The sequence below is a fragment of the Lepus europaeus genome, chromosome X (assembly GCF_033115175.1).
Source record: "Lepus europaeus isolate LE1 chromosome X, mLepTim1.pri, whole genome shotgun sequence".
Taxonomy (NCBI): domain Eukaryota; kingdom Metazoa; phylum Chordata; class Mammalia; order Lagomorpha; family Leporidae; genus Lepus; species Lepus europaeus.
The window spans coordinates 100,113,898-100,136,471 of NC_084850.1; the positions used below are offsets into that span (position 1 = coordinate 100,113,898).

General features: G+C 41.1%; 1 protein-coding gene across 2 annotated transcripts in view; it reads left to right on the forward strand.

Moving 5' to 3' along the window:
- The first annotated feature begins 1,434 nt into the window (after nt 1–1,434).
- Nucleotides 1,435–22,574, forward strand: part of AKAP4 (A-kinase anchoring protein 4) — a 34,742-nt gene continuing 13,602 nt past the window's right edge. Inside the window, exons 1-4 of one of the 2 annotated variants that reach the window (XM_062184226.1) lie at nt 1,435–1,452; nt 3,695–3,790; nt 4,838–4,888; nt 5,466–5,567. In XM_062184226.1, the coding sequence (XP_062040210.1) occupies nt 3,695–3,790; nt 4,838–4,888; nt 5,466–5,567 (249 nt within the window). In that variant the 5' untranslated portion in view covers nt 1,435–1,452. Of the gene's footprint in view, nt 1,453–2,613; nt 2,661–3,694; nt 3,791–4,837; nt 4,889–5,465; nt 5,568–22,574 lie in introns of those variants that run through there. The other variant, XM_062184225.1, reaches the window with a different exon arrangement.

Below are 22,574 nucleotides of genomic sequence, written 5' to 3' on the forward strand. Positions count from 1 at the left end.
CTCTGATTCCAATCCAGCTCCCTGCTAATGCACCTGGGAAAGCACCAGAAGATGGCCCAAGTGCTTGGGTCCCTGCCACCCATGTGAGAGACTCAGATGGAGTTTCTGGCTCCTGGCTTCTGCCTGGCCCAGCACCAGCTCTTGTGGCCATTTAGGGAGTGAACCAAAAGATGGAGGATCCCTCCCCTTATCCCTCTGTCCCTCTGTCTCTCTCTCCCTGTCTCGTTCTCTCTGTATAACTCTGCCTCTCAGGAAGAGGGAGAGAGGGAGAGAGCCAGGCCAAAGCCAGGAGCCAGGAACTTCATCCTGGTCTCCCACGTGGATGGCAGGGACCCAAGTACTCAGGCCATCTTCCGGTGCTTTCCTAGGCACATTACCAGGGAACTGGATCAGACACGGAGCAGCCAGGGCTTGAACCAGCACTCATATGGGATGCCAGCATTGCAAGCGGCAGCTTAACTCACTCCCCCACCATGCTGGGCCCAATAAACAAATCTTTTTTTAAAAAAAAATATGAAACTGGCCGGCGCCGTGGCTTAACAGGCTAATCCTCTGCCTTGTGGCGCTGGCACATCGGGTTCTAGTCCCGGTTGGGGCACCAGATTCTATCCCGGTTGCCCCTCTTCCAGGCCAGCTCTCTGCTATGGCCAGGGAGTGCAGTGGAGGATGGCCCAAGTCCTTGGGCCCTGCACCCGCATGGGAGACCAGGAGAAGCACCTGGCTCCTGGCTTCAGATCAGCGAGATGCGCCGGCCGCAGCGGCCATTGGAGGGTGAACCAACGGCAAAAAGGAAGACCTTTCTCTCTGTCTCTCTCTCACTGTCCACTCTGCCTGTCAAAAAAAGAAAAAGAAAAAAAATGTGAAACTATTACTTAGGTGGTCAGCTTGCTTGACTTTTATTTCAGATGTATTTATTCACATGTGTGAGGTGGAAACATGTAGAGAAAGGACAAGGGGAGACAAATGAAACTCGGGCACAGTGAGAGCCATTTGCTTGTGAATGAATGTTTCCAAACAGGCTAAACAGAACACATCTCAAAGTGTAATGGCTAATCATCTAAAAAACACTCTCGCCAACAATCTAACACTGGCCAGAATCAAAAAGAATAAATGGGGCCTAAGTCCTTTCATGGGTTAGGAGTCTGTGATCAGTCATCCTCCAAACTACTTATGCATCATGATGATGGTCAGACCTGGCTGGACCAATTAGAGCACCTAGAATCCTAAGAAAAAAGATTCTGATTTTGTGCTGTCACCATTCTCTATGGAAACAGCACTGTCATGAACTATAAATTCTAGCACCAGTGGGCAGTCAAGACTTTAGGAGAGTATGGAGGGTTGAGTAGAGAACCACCATCTTGAAGCAGGCTGCCGGAGTCATCACAGCATCCAAATTGACAAGAAAACATCACCTAAATGCCCCTCACAATAGCCTACTCTGGTACTACAAAGGTAAGGGCACATTCTAACTTCTTTTTGATTTCCTGAGGGGTATCTTAATGGTGAGGTGAAACCACAGAAGCTGTTAAGGCAGCCTCCAACTTTCTGTTTTGTAATTTTATTTGGGAGTACCCTGAGAAGGCTTTAGCCACATTTATCTGTTTCTACACAAACCCAAAGACCCCTAGCCACATAACTCTGATTACCTAGTGGGAAATTCACAGATAAATAGACTGAGATATGAAAATGAACAGTTTTGCTCACAGACTGGTGGTATTTCTGTATGTTGAAAACTACAGCCTCCATCAAACTAATAACTAATATCATTAGGTTGTTCTGGAGGTCTAGCAAGAAAATGTAAGAGAAGGGAGATATTGAGGAGTTCCGAACTGGAGAAAATGTGCAACAAGTGTACCCTCCTAGAGATAACAGAAAACAATCTTGTCCTATAGCAGACAACATGATATGCTTTGAAGTGAAAAGGTAACTGAGCTTGCCAGCACGCCACATCCTTGCTCAGGCTGGTGCAGCTTTGGACATTGTGACTCAACAAATTATGCTGTCATACCCCAGGGTCAGAGTCAGCAGCAAAAAGCCTGGCCCATCAGCCTGCTCCAACAGCTGACGGGGGTGGCAGCCAGCTGCAGGTGCCCAAGAACTTGGCACTGCCCAGTTCCATCTAACGGGGCATATCTCCCTTCTGGGTGGCACATTTTCAGCCAAAAGTCAAAAACAACTTCACTACAAGGTAATGAGTTCATAAATTTTATTTTATTTTTCTTTTTTCTTACAGTTTTTAGGACTTGACCTGAGACTATATCCAGATCACACGAGAGACCTCTATGTCTCCCCGTCTCTTTTCTAGGTGCATGTTCTGTAGCTCTTGAAACAAAGGAAACACCCTCTTTTCGGAGCATGGAAAGACTTTCTCTATAACTTTTTGAAGTTTTTGTAGATATTCTTGACTGGAAAGCCCATCTTTTTCCAGGATGGGAAAGGAGAGCAATTAGAGGATAACTCTTACCAAAATGTTAGGGGGTGGAGGAAAGGAGAGGGAGGGAGGGAGGCTGGAGGAAGGAGGAAGGCAGGAGGAGGGAGGGGGCCAAGGGAAGGGAGAAAAAGAAAGAAGGAGGAAGAAGTGAAGGATGAAAGAGAATGAGATTGTTTTGAAGAGCCAGAGCAAAAAGGAGGTCCAAGGTTTGAAGGAAGCTGGGGAAAAGGTATGTATAGAGGAAAAGGAATTCAACTGCCTTCTGATAAGCGAAATGAAGGGATTTCTTTGGTCAAATTACCAAAACAAATCAGATTCAAGCCCCAGACACCAAAACAGGTCTACTGAGTTTTTAACTGTGCTTTCTGAGCACAAAACCGCAATCTTATGTAGCAAGATTCAGTCACTGACTCCTGCCAATTTTTTTTTAATTTTTGCACCAGGCTGGGTTGGGAAGTGGGAGGGGGGAGGGGGAGGGGGGAGGGGGAGGGGGGAGGGGGGAGGGGGAGGGGGCAGGGGGAGGGGTGAAGGAAGTCAGCAGAGATCATTTTTTTCTTTTAAAGTAAAATTAAACGTGGTCCTATTGGCCTAAGATCGGGTCTTCCCTCAGAGATTTGCTTCTTGGTGTTTTGCTTCAGGCTAGTACTGTTTTCTCAACATTCAGAATCAAGTTCTGCATGCTGGAAAAGAGCTATTCATTTACTCTATTGGGATTGACCTTAGTCTTTCCCAGTGACTTTTATTACCCTAATTTCACTGTCTTTAATGTAATAAAGATCCTGGAGTCAACTAGAATTACATTGGGGGTGAGGTAACATGAACTTGATTCCTTTAAGCTTTATGCAAGAGTGGATAAAGAAATGTAGGCACAGTAGGATTTAGTTAGTGGAGGTGAGTAGAGGTAAATCCTTACATTTAATCTCCACAATCTGTATCTCTCCTTTTAAATTTGCTCTCCAATCTATCACTTTCCCTGACTGGTGTTCTTCCAAGTCACTATGGTACTTATGGTTCCAAATACTAGGTATAGGGAGTCTAAATTAAAGGAAACTATGGATTTGGGTAGACAGTAATGATCCTGAGCATCAAGTTCAAACCTTTCAGAGTGTCATTCCACACTGCTCATTCCCTCCAGTCCCTAGCCTAAACCTAAATGAAACAGAGGGATGGGTTTCAGGACCTCTCAAGAGATTCATATCCAAGCGTCTCATTTCTTAAAAACTATATATACACATTTTAAACTTATTTTCTTAATATTTTCAGATGTCTGATGATATTGACTGGTTACACAGCCGCAGGGGCGTGTGCAAGGTAGATCTTTACAGCCCAAGAGGACAACAAGATCAGGACCGGAAAGTGGTAAGATGTAAAACTACAACTACCAGGGAGTGGAAACATATCGACATATGGGTATAGATATTCTGGAGCCCAGGATAAACTAATGGCAGGTGATACTGTGAGTTTTTCAAGCACCTAAGTTCAATAAGGCCTTGTAGGTGGGCGGTACGTACCTACATCACACAGGGACCATTCAACAAGGGTGGAGCAAGGTGGGAAGTGATGTAAGGGAGGTGGGAGAGGTGTCAGGCAGGAAGGTGTCAGGCAGGAGGGTGACAGGAAGTGATGTAAGGGAGGTGAGAGGAGTGGTGGCTGCCTAGTAGCTACTGCCTGTTGCCTGATGACCTGAGTCATAATAGCACAGCCTAGCTACCAGCAAGCTACACCAGGCCCCTTAGGAGGATGAAATACTGCAACTACTTCATACTGTTACTCACTTCATATTGTGACTTCAAGGGATTTCCAGAGTACTTCCTACTTTTGATCAACTCAAAGTACTTAATACATATTTTTTACAATGTGTCTGAAATAAAGTTACATCTTAACAATTATCATTACCCTAAGAAACACTATCCATAATATTTCAGGTTTGATGTTCTGTTGAAGTGCACCTATTAAAAAGGAAAAATGTTTACCCATGTACCATCTAAAACCTTTTATATCATCAACAGTGAAAATACCAAGTTTTGAGAAACACTGATGTAGTAGAATGTGCTCAAGGGAAATTGACTTTTCCTACAAGCTCTAGCTTTAAGTTTGTGGTGGTTGGGCCAGTTACTTAGCTTTCTCAGTTGATACAAGTGGATATTGTACTTTGAGCCTCTTTGTGATGGGTTGGTATTCTTGTTTAGGAAATATAGTCATGCTAAGAGTCTGTCTGCCTAACAATAATCACAAAATTAACATTCCTTGAGGACTTTCTATGTTCCATACCCTGCATAAAGCTTCACATGTACTGTCAAAGCTAATCCTCACAAGGATCTCATGAGGTAAGTGCTATTATCACCTCTGAGAAAGAGAGCCTTCACTTTACAGCCTTTCTAAACTCACACTCCTAATTTGATGCAGATATGCTTTGTGGATGTGTCCACCCTGAATATGGAAGACAAAGACTGCAAGGTGCGTAGTCTCTGCTCCAAGGCGGAGTAGGTGGGAAACTGCTGAGATGCGATATCAGTGAAGTATGAGGAAAGGGGATGATTGTCACAGAAGGCAGAAATCAGACGACTCCAGGGTTGGGGGGAAGGGTGCAAAGCCATCATTCTCATGACCCTGGGATCCCTGGTTCTAAATTTACTGTCACACTTGATACCAGATCTCATTTTAGAACACATTTAAGTTTCTGTTAGGGCTTAAAAAATTAAAACACGGAAGATAGGATGTCAGAAAAGTCAAAAAAGACAGCCAACCTGTCCAAAAGGGTGATGATGAATGGAATATGGATATATATGGTCACTGAAACTGATGGTTTTGTGAACATCTTCTGAGGGAGAATTAGCAACTTGTGGAGGGAACTTTGTCTCAGTCTTCAGAGACTAAGTAGCATTGCAAGCCTACTTCTCCTGCAGAAAGCAAAAAGGGTAGTAAGAGACTTGGTATTCATGATGGCAGTGATGGCTTACATGGGTGGAAAGAGCATCTTGGCGAAGTCTGAAAAAGCAACTATTCATAAGAATCTTGCCTTTTGATTCCACAGGATGCTACCAGCTCCAGCCCAGAAAACGAGTTAAACCTCGACCACCTGGAAGAAAAAGAGATTATCGTCATCAAGGACACTGAGAACCAAGATCAGTCGAAGGTATCATTAGCATCTGAGATTCCACCACTTCTGATTCCTAGAGTCCAATGCAGAGTCTAATGACTCTGTTCCAGACATGGGAAGAAAACAACTGTCAAACAAGTCCATCAGTTTCAACACTATGACATTCTAGAGTACACAAACCTAAGTTCAGGCCACAGGAAGTTCAACACCCAAACATTTGATGATGACATTCATTATGCCAATAGAACCTTGCTATTCTTATCCAAAGATGTGAGCTTATAAGTAACATCATTTGCAATGTCCTTTGCTGACTTATAGTGGATTTCTGTGCCCCTCATTCCCCAGCATCCAACAAGGAAATAAAAAAGGGGGATATGGAACAGAGAAGTCACAGAAAACACCAAGTTGGGTGCCTAGTCCCAACTCTGGGTAATCTAAAAGATTACTCAGACATTTGGATAGCTTAAAGTTAGAAACAATTAGACTTGCATGCCACTGTCACATATAGACCCCCTTTGTTTTTGTTTAAGTATCTGGGAATATATCTGTTAGGATTTCTGTTTGGATAGGGAATTGGAGCACACAACAATTGACTCCCACATTCCTACAAGCCTGGGGTTCCTGTTATGGGGACAAGACATTTGGCTTTAGTGCAAAGGAGTCAAATGTTTCTTGTTCTACATCTCTGGGCTCATATTTTAATACAAAAATATGATTTCTGGCCTCAGAGAGCTTCAGAGTGGGGAGAATGGCCATGCAGGGAAGGCAAAACAAAAGCATAGCATTCTCCAAAGAGTTTTGAATTTAGTTGGGGATAGCCAACTCTGTGTTAGAGTCTTGAAGGGATCAGTTACACCTGATGTTTATTTTTAAAAGAGCAATCCATATTGACTACAGACAACACAGATCAATTTGATTATAATTAAGCATTTGCAAAAAAAGCTGACCTTATCATGACCTCACATTTGCATGAATTCAGTGAAAAGAGAGAGGTTGAAGCAACGCAAGGGACAAAAAGGAAACAGTAAGTAGAATATGTATACATAGAATATACACAAATATTCTGACATGGACAGTCACAAGCATGGGTACACACTACAAATTTAGACAAAATGATACAATCAATATACACTTAAAAATAATACATACATTCAATGACAAATACATGCCTGGCTACAGGTGAAACTGACAAACACACAGCACTAATGTAACAAACTTAAATGTACTGATCTATTCTTAAACAAGGATTTACATCTATGTAAAACTATACAAAAACACACAGATGTGGTGACATGTCCATATATATCACATGTAAACCCCCATATCCACATACATGTGCATAATGAATAAACTTACAATCATACACCAATACATACAGCCTAGACCAAACCACAGTGATCTTACACACTCAGATTTTGGCTTACACACTCATAAACATACATACCTATGCAAAAATATACATATACATGCTCATACACACTTATGCTAACATACACACAAACTTACAGCAAGTGACACATATTCATTGACATTCTTGTTTGTATCCTTGAATCACACATTGATACAAATGCGATGACACACCCACTCAGATACCCACACACATACTCAAATGCCAGGGCACATGCAATACTGACACACACATTGTCAAGCCATAAATTAATACCCAGTTAAACATGCACAGTCATTACAAATCATTAATATGTAAACTTATTCTCTAACATTAATTCATACATCATGATTTATATTGTTAACATATGTTGATTACCTGTTGACATTTGCTCATTTATAGTCAGAGACAATCTGACAGATACACTCATATTGTGACACACAAAATTGATGTAACTAATTTAAATACACTGACATATTCAAAAACAAGGAATCAGAAAAGTGCAAAGCTATACAAAGTCACAGAGAGTCAGAAGTGGCTACAAGTCCACATGTATCAAATGTAAACAGCCATATTCACATTCATGGACATAGTACATAAACATACACTCATACACTAATACACAAAGCCATGATCAAACCACATTGACCATACAGACTCAGATTTTGGCATGCATACTTATAAAAATACCTATCCATGCAAAGGTATACATGATCATTCACACTAATGCTAACATACACACATACAAACTTACACCAAGTGGTATGTATTCACTGACACACTGGTTTGAATGCCTTGAGTCACAAAAATTCAAAGACATACCCACTGAGATACACATATATGCAAATGTAGAATATAGGTAACACTGACACACACATTGTCAAGCATTGAAATACATTAATTGATATTCATTTAAAATGCAAAGATATTACACAACACTAATATGTGAGTTTACTCTTTAACTTACATTCATAAATTATGGTTTATATAATAAACATGTTGAATATCTGTTGACACTTACTCATTTACATATAGACAAATATACAGTCATATTTTGACACCCAAAACTGATGTAACTTTATGCACTGCCCTATTTTTATTCGAGGACTCACATATGTGCAAAGTTATACAACGACACACACAGTCAGATGCAGTTACATACCCACATGCATCACATGTAAACACCAATACCCACATTCATGCAAATAATGTATAAACATATACTCACACTGACACACACGGCCTTGATCAAACCAAAGAGACCACACAGACTCAGGTTTTGGCATACACACTTATAAATATAAATACTTATTGCATGGTCACATACAATCAAACTTACACCAAGTGACACGTATTCACTGCCACTCTGGTTTGTATGCCTTGAATCACACTCTGATACCATGAATATGACATATTCACTCAGATACACACATACAAAAATGTCAGAGTATGTGCAACACTGGCACACACACACACAGACATTGTCAAGCATTGACAGCATAAATTGATACCAAATTTAACATGCACAGTCATTATACAATCACAAATATGTGAACTTATTCTTTAATACTAATTGATAAATTATGATTTACATCATTAAAATATGTTTATTACCTATTGACAATTGGTCATTTACATTCAGAGACACACTGACAGAAGCACTCATATTGTGATGCCCAAAACTGATAAGACAAACTTAAATTCACTGACCTATTCTACAACAAGGACTAACACAAGTCCAAAGTTATACAAAGGCACCCAGGGTCAGATGTGGTGACATGTCTGCATGTGTCACATGTAAACACCCATATCCACATCCATGCACACAATTTATAAGTATACACTCAGACACTAACACACAGCCTTGATCAAATCACAGTGACCACACAGACTCAGGTTTTGGCACACCAACTTATAAATATGCATACCTATGCAAAGACATGCATGGTCATTCACACTCATCTTAACATACACATATACAAACTTACAGCAAGTGGCATGTATTCATTGACATTCTTGATTGTATCCTTCAGTCATGCAATGATACAAGTGAACTGACACACCTATTCAGATACACACATACTCAAATGCCAGAGCACATGCAATACTGACTACACACATTGTCAAGTATTGATATACGATGAATTGATACTGAATTTGACACAGTCACTACACAATCACTAATATGGGAATTATTTAACATAAATCCATAATTTTTTATGATTTACATCATAAACATTTGTTGAATAGTTTGATACAAATGCAACGACATATCCACTCAGAAACTCACATTCTCATGAAAATGCCTGAGTATGTGTAACACTTCCTTACTTGACGCCTGCTTATTTACAGTCAGAGACGCACAGACAGATACACTCATATTTTGACACAAAAATTGATGTAACAACCAACATTTCACTAACGTATTATGAATCAAGGACTCACACATGTGCAAAGTTACACAAAAAAGTCAGGTGAGTTTGGACAGGTCCACATACATAACATTTAAACACCCATATCCACATTCATGATGATAATGCATAAACGTACACTCAGACACTAATAGAGAGCCTTGATCAAACCGTTGTGACCATATAAACTGAGGTTGTGGCACACATACTGAAAAATATTCACACTATAAAAGGACATGCATGGTCATATAATATCATGCTAACATACAGGAATGCAAACTTACACCAGACTAAAACAAACTCAGTATTCACTGACATTCCAATTAGTATCCTTAAATCACAAATTGATACAAGTGCATATTAATGCAAATACTCACACATGTCAGATATGGATACAAATCACTGACACACACATTGATACAAGTGCAATGACATACCCATACATCTATTGACACATATACTGAATGCCAGAGAAGGTGCAACACTGACACACACATTGACACAAATCACTGACACACACATTGATTCAAGTGCAATGACATACCCACACAGATACTCACACATATACTGAATGCCAGAGAATGTGGAACAATGACACAGACATTTAAACAAATAACTGACAAATGCATTAACGCAAATGACTGACACATACATGAATACAAGTGCAATGACATACCCACACAGATACTCACACATATACTGAATGCCAGAGAATGTGGAACAATGACACAGACATTTAAACAAATAACTGACAAATGCATTAACGCAAATCACTGACACATACGTGAATACAAGTGCAATGACATACCCACACAGATACTCACACATATATTGAAAGCCAAAGATTGCACAAACTGACACACACATTGACACAAATCACAGAAACACATGTTTCACAACAGCAATGACACACCCATGCAGGTACTCTCACACATATACTGAATGCCAGAGAATGAGCAACACTGACACACACATGATACAAATCACTGATACACACATGGATAAAAATCACTGACACAGACATTGATTCAAGTGCAATGATACACCCATGCAGGTACTCACACATATACTGAAAGCCAGAGAATGTGCAACACTGACACACACATTGACACAAATTGCTGACACACACATTGATACAAGTGCAAATACACACACATGCAGATAGTCACAATATACTTAATTGCAACACAGACACACACATTGACACAAATACTGACACACACATGGATACAAGTGCAGTGACACACCCATGCAGATACTCACACATAACCAGAAAGCTAGAGAATTTGCAAAACTGACACACATATTGGGACAAAAAACTGACAAACACATTAATACAAATTACTGACATACACATTGATATGAGTGCCTTGAAACACCCATGCAGATACTCACAATATACTGAAAGCCAGAGACACACACACAGACACACACTTTGACACTAATCACTAATATCCACATTGACACAAATCACAGACACACACACTGATACAAGTGCAATGACACACCCATGCAGATACTCACACATGTACTGAAAGCCAGAGAATACACAACACTGACACAGACATTGCCACAAATCACTGACACACACATTGATACAAGTGCGATGATATACCCACACAGATAAACATATTCTGAAATGCTGGAGAATGTGTGACACTGACACACATTGACAGAGAGCACTGACACACATCACATCTGTACTGAAATGCTAGAGTGTGCAACACTGACACACATTGACACAAATCACTGACACAAACATGGATACAAGTGCAATTACACACCCATGAAGGTATTCACATATATACTGAAAGCCAGAGAATGTGCAACACTGACACACATATTGTCACAAATCACTGACACACACAAGGACACCAGTGAAATGACACACACATGTTATACAAGTGCAACGACACATCCATGCAGATACTCACAAATATACTGAAAGCCAGAGAATATGCAACACTTACACACACATTGATACAAATCACTGACACACACATGGAAACAAGTGCAATGAACACACATTGATACAAGTTCAATGACACACCAGTGAAGATACTCACTGCAATAACACACCCATGCAGATACTCACACATATACTGAAAGCCAGAGAATGTACCAAACTAACACACACATTGATACAAATCACTAACATGCACATGGATACAAATCACTGATGTACACATTGATAATAGTACAATAACACACCCATGCAGGTAGTCACATACATACTGAATGGCAGAGAATGTGCAACACTGACACAACATTGACACAAATCACTGACATACACATTGACACAAATCCCTGACACACACACATTGATACAAATCACTAACACACACAGTGACACATGTGCAATTACACACCCATGCAGAAAATCACACATATACTGAATGCCAGAAAATATGCAAAACTGACACACACACATTGGCACAAAAAACTGACAAACACATTAACATAAATTACTGACAAACACATTCATATGAGTGCAATGGAACACGCATGTAGATTCTCACAATATACTGAATGCCAGAAAATGTGGAACACTGACACACACGTGACACAAATCGCAGACACACACATTGATACAAGTGCAAATACACACCCATGCAGATACTCACAATATACTGAAAGCCAGAGAATTGTAATACAGACACACACATTGACACAAATCACTGACGCAAACATGGATACAAGTGCAATGACACAACCATGTGGTACTCACACATATATATTGAAAGCCAGAGAATGTGCAACACTGACACACATAGTCACAAACCACTGACATACACATGGACACAGGTGCAATGACACACATGTTATACAAGTACAATGACACACCCATGCAGATACTCAGAAATATACTGAAAGTCAGAGAATGATCAACATTGACACACACATTGACACAAATCACTGCAAAACACATGGACACAAGTGCAATGACACACATATGTTATGCAAGTGCAATGACACACCCATGCAGACACAAATATACTGAAAGCCAGAGAATGTGCAACACAGAAACACACACTGATACAAATCACTGACAGACGTAGATACAAGTGCAGTGACACACCAATGCAGATACACATTTCAGACACACCCATGCAGATACTCACACATATACAGAATGCCAGAGGTTGTGCAACACTGAAACACACATTGACACAAATCACTGACACACACATTGATATGAGTGTAATGACATATCCACACATATGCTCACACATATACTGAAATGTCAGTGTGTGTAGCACTGACACACACATTGACACAAATACTGACACACACATTGATACGAGTGCAATGACATACCCACACATATACTCACACATATAAAGAAATGTCAGAATGTGCCACACTGAACACAAACATTGACACAAATCACTGACACACACGTTCATACACAAGCAATGACACACCCATGCAGATACTCACAATATACTGAAAGCCAGAGAATTCCAACACACACACACACATTGACACTAATCACAGACACACACACTGATACAAGTGCAATGATGCACCCATGCAGATACTCACACATATACTGAAAGCCAGAGAATACACAACACTGACACAGACATTGACACAAATCACTGACACACACATTGATACAAGTGCAATGACATACCCACACAGATAAACATATTCTGAAATGCTAGAGAATGTGTGACACTGACACACATTGACAGAGAGCACTGACACACATCACATCTGTACTGAAATGCTAGAGTGTGCAGCACTGCCACACATTGACAAAAATCACTGACATACACACATCTATACTGAAATTCCAGAGTGTTTAGCACTGACACACATTGACACAAATCACTGACACACATCACATCTGCACTGAAATACCAGAGTGTGCAGCACTGACACACACATTGACAGAAAGCACTGACACACATCACATCTATTCTGAAATTCCAGCGTGTGCAACACTGACACACACATTGACACGAATCACTAACACATACACACTGATACAAATGCAATGATGTAACCACACAGATATTCAGGTCTATGCTGAAATGCCAGAGTATGCAGCATTGATGCACACACTGACATAAATCAGTGACACACACATGTTGATACAAATTCAATGATCTAGCCACACAGAAATTCAGGTCTATACTGAAATGCCAGAGTGTGCAGCATTGACGCACACACTGACATAAATTACTGACACACACTTTGATTTAAATACAATGACATAACAATGCAGATATTCACACATACACTGACACACACATTGATACAAATCACTGACATATACTTTGATATGAGTGCAATGACATACCCACACATAAACTCACACATATACTGAAATGCCAGAGTGTGCAACACTGACACACACATGATACAAATCACTGACACACACACATTGATACAAATGCAATGACATACACATGTTGCAGTAGATTCATTTCTGGGAGGAGGAGCATGGTGGGGGCAATAGGCGAAGAGTCGCCACACAGATCCTGGGAGTCGGGTGAAAGCAGGCCTGAGTTAAGCAGCCTGCAGACTCGTTTATTTCAGTTGCTACAACAGCTTATATACCCAAGGCAGCCGATCTGGTCAAGGGGCATTCTATGCCCTAACCTATCACATCCTGTTGCCAGGCAGTTTCTGAAGCCATCAAAGCACAGCCTGTTGCCAGGCAGACTTCGCTGTCATGTGGTTTCCTAAGCCATCCAATGACAGCCTGTTGCCAGGCAGACTCCGTTGCCAGCAGCCATCTTGGCATGGCCTTCTCATTCCACCACATTTCCTCCTTTTCGTTTATTTTTGAGCAACGGGAGGCATGATTCTTGGCCATACCATTGTTGACCATGTGGTCTCCGTACGCAGCTGTGCCAGTCTTAGGTTGTCCCCCAGGGGATCTTACCTGTCATTGACTAACCAGCGCTCAAAACGGGAGACCACAGGAGTGCTTGCTCAGATGAGGGTAGGAATTAGGAACAATGGTAATCAGGAATGGCATGACTGCACACAGGCTGTGGGCTGTTCAAGTGGCTGACCAGAGCTAGTTGGGTATAAAACAGTAATGGATGTGGCTATGGGCAGTTCCTCAGGGTAGGATGATAGGGCAGGTGCATCCGCTAACAAGGTGGACTCTCAGTCTTGTTCAGCTGGTTCTGGTTGGCTGTCAGTTGCAGGCTTGATGTTTCTGGCTGGTACCCAAATGGGCTGTCCCACATTCTCTGGAAAGACACAAGCATATCCTTGACCCTTGGCTAGCAGAAGCCTTTTTACAGGCGTTGGAATCCAGGGCCTGAATTCTGCATCCACTCCTACATTTATGGCAAACATGCGGGTGGGATGGGGTCTAGCAGCTGCCATGAGAGCCTGGGGTGCCTGGGAACTGCCATAAATGTGGGGAACTTCACTGGGTGTGGATGGGATGACCTCTCATGGGTTATTGCCTCGAGGTTGTCTAAGTTTATCCCACGAGTATTTGGGGGGTGGCTGACCAGGCATTGCTACCTTTTCCGCTGTCATGTCATTTTCACTGTCAGAGCTCTCTCTCCCTAAGTCATCAACTGTTGTCTGTGAGACAGGAACCTGGAGTGTCAGGCTCTTTTCATTCACAGATTCACTATGTTTGGTAATCTGCACAGGATTTTGAGGGGGGGGGTATCTTTCCCATGTTTGAGTGCTTAAGAGCGGCATGCCACACCAACTCTAGCCAAAGGAAAGACACGTACAGCACTGCTGCCATAACAAAACAGATTCCTAGCACCTCAGCAGCTGATGGTATTCTGTAGGGGGTTCCCTACCTTAGACAAACAGACAGTGGTGTATCAGATCATACGTATGTTCTGTGCTTAGTGGGGGACTTCCTTGATTCATTAGGTCAAGGCCGTATGCCCACACTGTGTCTCCGGAGTGTCACCTCTCTCGAGGGAGGGAAGATGACTTGGTTCCAAATTCTGGGATGATCAGTCCCTTATATGAATTCGCCAGGCGAACCAAAAGTAAAAGGAGGAGCCAAGAAGCGGCGTACGCTTCTGGGTGGTGTGTGCCTAACCTAGGGACACTTAGACCAAGGACAAGGACAAGGAAATGGGCATAGGAGGGGGTTCTGTGCTCACCCTCACAGAACTGAACAGCACACAAAACACCAAGGAGCCTACTTGCCAAAATCCAGGGGGGACCTTGCCGAGTCCAACACGCTGTCTCTCTCTCATTCACGGTGGCACGCCAGATGTTGCAGTGGATTCGTTTCTGGGAGGAGGAGCATGGTGGGGGCAAAAGGCACAGAGTCACCACACAGACCCTGGGAGTCGGGTGAAAGCAGGCCTGAGTTAAGCAGCCTGCAGACTCGTTTATTTCAGTTGCTACAACAGCTTATATACCCAAGGCAGCCAATCTGGTCAAGGGGCAGTCTATGCCCTAACCAATCACACCCTGTTGCCAGGCAGAGTCTGAAGCCATCAAATCACAGCCTGTTGCCAGGCAGACTTCGCTGTCATGTGGTTTCTGAAACCATCCAATGACAGCCTGTTGCCAGGCAGACTCCGTTGCCAGTGGCCATCTTGGCATGGCCTTTATTTCCACCCCATACACACACAGATACTCACACATATACTGAAATGTGGGAGAGTGTGCAGCACTGATGCACACATTGATACAAATCACTGACACACACATGATACAAATCCAATGACACACACACACAGATACACATATTCTGAATGCCAAAAAATATGCAACACTGACACACACATTGATACAAATGCAATGACATACCCACACAGATACACAAATGCCGAATGTTAGAGAATGTGTGACACTGACACACAATGACACAAATCACTGACACACATCACATCTGCACTGAAATGATCGAGTGTGCAACACTGACACACATTGACACAAATCACTCACATACACACATTGATACAAATGCAATGATGTAACCACACAGATATTCAGGTCTATACTGCAATGCCAGAGTGTGCAACACTGACACACACATTGACACAAATACTTGACACACACATTGATACAAATTACAACGATGTAATCACACAGATAATCAAGTCTAATCTGAAATGCCAGAGTGTCAGCACTGACACACACATTGATACAAATGCAAGGATCTAACTACACAGATATTCAGGTCTATACTGAAATGAAAGAGTGTGCAACACTGACACAAAATGAGAAAAATCACTGACACACATCACATCTGTTCTGAATCACCAGAGTGTGCAGCACTGAAACACACATTGAGACAAATCAATGACACATACACATTGATACAAATTGCAATATTTTAAGCACACAAATATTCACGTGCATACTGAAATGCCAGAATGTGCAACAGTGACAAACACAATGAGAAAATCACAGACACACACACTGATACAAGTGCAATAACGCACCCATGCAGATACTCACACATGTACTGAAAGCCAGAGAATACACAACACTGACACACACATTGACACAAATCACTGACACACACATTGATACAAGTGCAATGACATACCAACACAGATTCTGAAATGCTGGAGAATGTGTGACACTGACACACACTGACAGAAAGCACTGACAATCATCACTTCTGTACTAAAATGCCAGAGAATACACAACACTGACACAGACATTGACACAAATCACTGACACACACTTTGATTTAAATGCAATGACACAATAACACAGATACACATACACTGACACGCACATTGATGCAAATCACTGACATGCACTTTGATATGAGTGCAAAGACATAACCACACATAAAATCACACATATACTGAAATACAAGAGTGTGCAATACTGACACAAACTAAGACAAATCACTGACACACATCACATCTATACTGAAATGCCAGAGTGTGCAGCACTGACACACACATTGACACAAATCACTGACACACACTTTGATTTAAATGCAATGACATAACAACACAGATACACATACACTGACACACATTGATACAAATCACTGTCATGCACTTTGATAGGAGTGCAATGACATACCCACACATAAACTCACACATATACTGAAATGCCAGAGTGTGCAACACTGAAACACACATGATGCAAATCACTGACACACACACATTGATACAAATGCAATGATATACACACACAGATACTCACACATATACTGAAATGCCAGAGTGTGCAGCACTGATGCACACATTGATACAAATCACTGACACACATGATACAAATCCAATGACATACCTACACAGATACACCTATTCTGAATGCCAAAGACTATGCAACACTGACACACACATTGACACAAATCAATGACACACACATTGATACAAATGCAATGGCACACCCACACAGATACACAAATGCCAAATGCTAGAGGATGTGTGACACTGACACACTGACACAAATCACTGACACACATCACATCTGCACTGAAATGACCGAGTGTGCAACCCTGACAAACACATTAACACAAACCACTCACAAACATCACATTTATACTGAAATGCCAGAGTGTGTGGCATTGACACACATTGACATAAATCACTGACACACACATTGATACAAATGAAATGATGTCACCACACAGATATTCAGCTCTATACTGAAATGAAAGTGTCTGCAAACTGACACAAACTGAGAAAAATCACTGACACACATCACATCTGTACTGAATCACCAGAGTGTGCAACACTGACACACATTGAGGCAAATCACTGACAAACACACATTGATACAAACTGCAATGTTTCAACCACATAGATATTCACTTGTATACTGAAATGCCACAGTGTACAACAGTGATACACACATTGATACAAATCACTGACACACATATTGATACAAACCAGTGACACAATCATTGCCACGAGTGCAATAACATACCCACACATATACTCACACATATAAAGAAATGTCAGAGTGTGCCAAACTGAACACAAACATTGACACAAATCACTGACACACATGTTCATGCAAGTGCAATGACACACCCATGCAGATACTCACAATATAAAAGCCAGAGAATTCCAACACACACACTTTCACACTAATCACTAATACACACATCGACACAAATCACAGACACACACACTGATACAAGTGTGATGACATACCCACACAGACAAACATATTCTGAAATACTAGAGAAGGTGTAATGCTGACACACATTAACACAAATCACTGACATACATCACATCTACTAAATTCCAGAGTGTGCAGCACAGACATTGACATAAATCACTGACACACTCCTTGATTTAAATGCAATGACACAATAACACAGATACTCACACATACACTGACACACACATTGATACAAATCACTGACATACACTTTGATATGAGTGCAATGACATACCCACACATAAACTCACACATATACTGAAATGCCAGAGTGTGCAACACTGACACAAATGGAGACAAATCACTGACATACATCACCTCTGTACTGAAATGCCAGAGTGTATAACACTGACAGAGATTGACACAAGTCACTGACACATCACATCTATACTGAAATACCAGAGTATACAGCACTGACACACACATTGACACAAATCATGACACACACTTTGATTTGAATGTTGACATAACTCAGATACACAAATTCTGAATGCTAGAGAATGTGAGACACTGACACACATTGACAGAAAGCACTGACACACATCACATTTATACTGTAATGCCAGAGTATACTGCATTGACACACACTGACACAAATCACTGACACACACATTGATACAAATGCAATTATGTAACCACACAGATATTCAGGTCTATACTGAAATTCCAGAGTGTGAAGCACTGACACATATTGACACAAATCACTGACACACATTACATCTGTACTGAAATTCCAGAGTGTGCAACAGTAACACAAACATTGACACAAATCACTGACACACACATTGATACAAATACTGACACAAACATTGACATGAGTGCAATGACATATCCACACATATGCTCACACATATACTGAAATGTCAGTGTGTGTAGCACTGACACACACATTGACACAAACCAATGACACACACATTGACACGGGTGCAATGACATACCCACACATATAAAGGAATGTCAGAGTGTGTCACACTGAACACAAACATTGACACAAATCACTGACACACACGTTCATACACAAGCAATGACACACCCATGCAGATACTCACAATATACTGAAAGCCAGAGAATTCCAACACACACACAATGACACAAATCACAGACACACACAATGATACAAGTGCAATGACGCACCCATGCAGATACTCACACATGTACTGAAAGCCAGAGAATATACACACTGACACAGACATTGACACAAATCACTGACACACACATTGATACAAGTGCAATGACATACCCACACAGATAAACATATTCTGAAATGCTAGAGAATGTGTGACACTGACACACACTGACAGAAAGCACTGACAATCATCACATTTGTACTGAAATGCCAGAGAATACACAACACTGACACAGACATTGACACAAATCACTGACACACATCACATCTATACTGAAATGCCAAAGTGTGCAGCACTGACACACACATTGACACAAATCGTTGACAGACACTTTGATTTAAATGCAATGATAAACAACACAGATACTCACACATACACTGACACACACATTGATACAAATCACTGACATACACTTTGATATGAGTGCAATGACATACCCACACACATGCTCACACATGTACTGAAATGCCAGAGTGTGCAACACTGGCACACACATGATACAAATCACTGACACACACACACACTGATACAAATGCAATGACATACACACATAGCTACTCACACATTACTGAAATGCTGGAGAGTGTGCAGCACTGACACACACACATATTGATACAAATCACTCACACACACACTGATACAAATGCAATGACATACACACACAGCTACTCACACATATACTGAAATGCTGGAGAGTGTGCAGCACTGACACACATATTGACACAAATCACTGACACACACATTGATTTAAATGCAATGACATAACACAGATACTCACATGTACACTGACACACATGGATAGAAATCACTGACACACATCACATCTATACTGAAATGCCAGAGTGTGCAGCACTGACACAGACATTGACACAAATCACTGACACACACTTTGATTTAAATGCAATGACATAACAACGCAGATACACATGCTCTGACACACACATTGAAACAAATCACTGACATACACTTTGATACAAGTGCAATGACATACCCACACATAAACTCACACATATACTGAAATGCCAGAGTGTGCAACACTGAAACACACATGATACAGATCACTGACACACACACACTGATACAAATGCAATGACATACACACACAGATACTCACACATATACTGAAATGCCAGAGAGTGTGCAGCACTGACACACACATTCATACAAATCACTGACACACACATGATACAAATCCAATGACACACCTACACAGATACACCTATTCTGAATGCCAAAAAATATGCAACACTGACACACACATTGACACAAATCAATGACACACACATTGATACAAATGCAATGACATACCCACACAGATACACAAATGCCGAATGCTAGAGAATGTGTGACACTGACACACAATGACACAAATCACTGACACACATCACATCTGCACTGAAATGACCGAGTGTGCAACACTGACAAACACATTGACACAAATCAACGAAACACACATTGATACAAATGCAATGATGTAACCACACAGATATTCAGGTCTATACTGCAATGCCAGAGTGTGCAACACTGACACACACATTGACACAAATCACTTACATACACACATCGATACAAATACTGACACACGCATTGATACAAATTGCAACGATGTAACCATGCAGATATTCAAGTCTAGACTGCAATGCCACAGTGTGCAACACTGACTCCACACATTGACAGAAATCACTGACGCACACTTTGATTTAAATGTAATGACATAACAACACAGATACACAAATTCTGAATGCTAGAGAATGTGTGACACTGACGCACATTGACAGAAAGCACTGACACACATCACATCTACACTGAAATTCCAGAGTGTACTGCATTGACACACATTGACACAAATCACTGACACACAGATACAAATGCAATTATGACACCATACAGATATTCAGGTCTATACTGAAATACCAGAGTGTGCAGCACTGACACACATTGACACAAATCACTGACACACATCATTCTGAACTGAAATGCCAGAGTGTGCAACACTGACAAACACATTAACACAAACCACTCACAAACATCACATTTATACTGAAATGCCAGAGTGTGTAGCATTGACACACACTGAGACAAATCACTGACACACACGTTGACACAAATGAAATGATATCACCACAGATATTCAGCTCTATACTGAAATGAAAGTGTCTGCAACACCAACACAAACTAAGAAAAATTACTGACACACATCGCATCTGTACTGAATCACCAGATTGTACAACACTGACACACATTGACACAAATCACTGACACACACACATTGATACAAATTGCAACATTTCAACCACATAGATATTCACTTCTATACTGAAAGGCCAGAGTGTGCAACAGTGACACAAATATTGACACAAATCACTGACACACACATTGACACAAACCAATGACACACACATTGACACGGGTGCAATGACATACCCACACATATACTCACACATATAAAGAAATGTCAGAGTGTGCCACACTGAACACAAACATTGACACAAATCGCTGACACACACGTTCATACATGAGCAATGACACACCCATGCAGATACTCACACATATACTGAAAGCCAGAGAATACACACACTGACACAAACATTGACACAAATCACTGACACACACATTGATACAAGTGCAATGACATACCCACACAGATAAACATATTCTGAAATGCTGGAGAATGTGTGACACTGACACACATTGACAGAGAGCACTGACACACATCACATCTATACTGACATTCCAGAGTGTGCAGCACTGACACACATTGACAAAAAGCAGATACACATCACATCTATACTCACTGACACACACTTTGATTTAAATGCAATTACATAACAACACAGATACTCACACATACACTGACACACACATTGACATACACACTGACATACACATTGACAGAGAGCACTGTCACACATCACATTTGTACTGAAATGCTAGAGTGTGCATCACTGACACAGGCATTGACACAAAGCACTGGCACACATCACATCTATACTGAAATTCCAGAGTGCGCAGCACTGACACACAT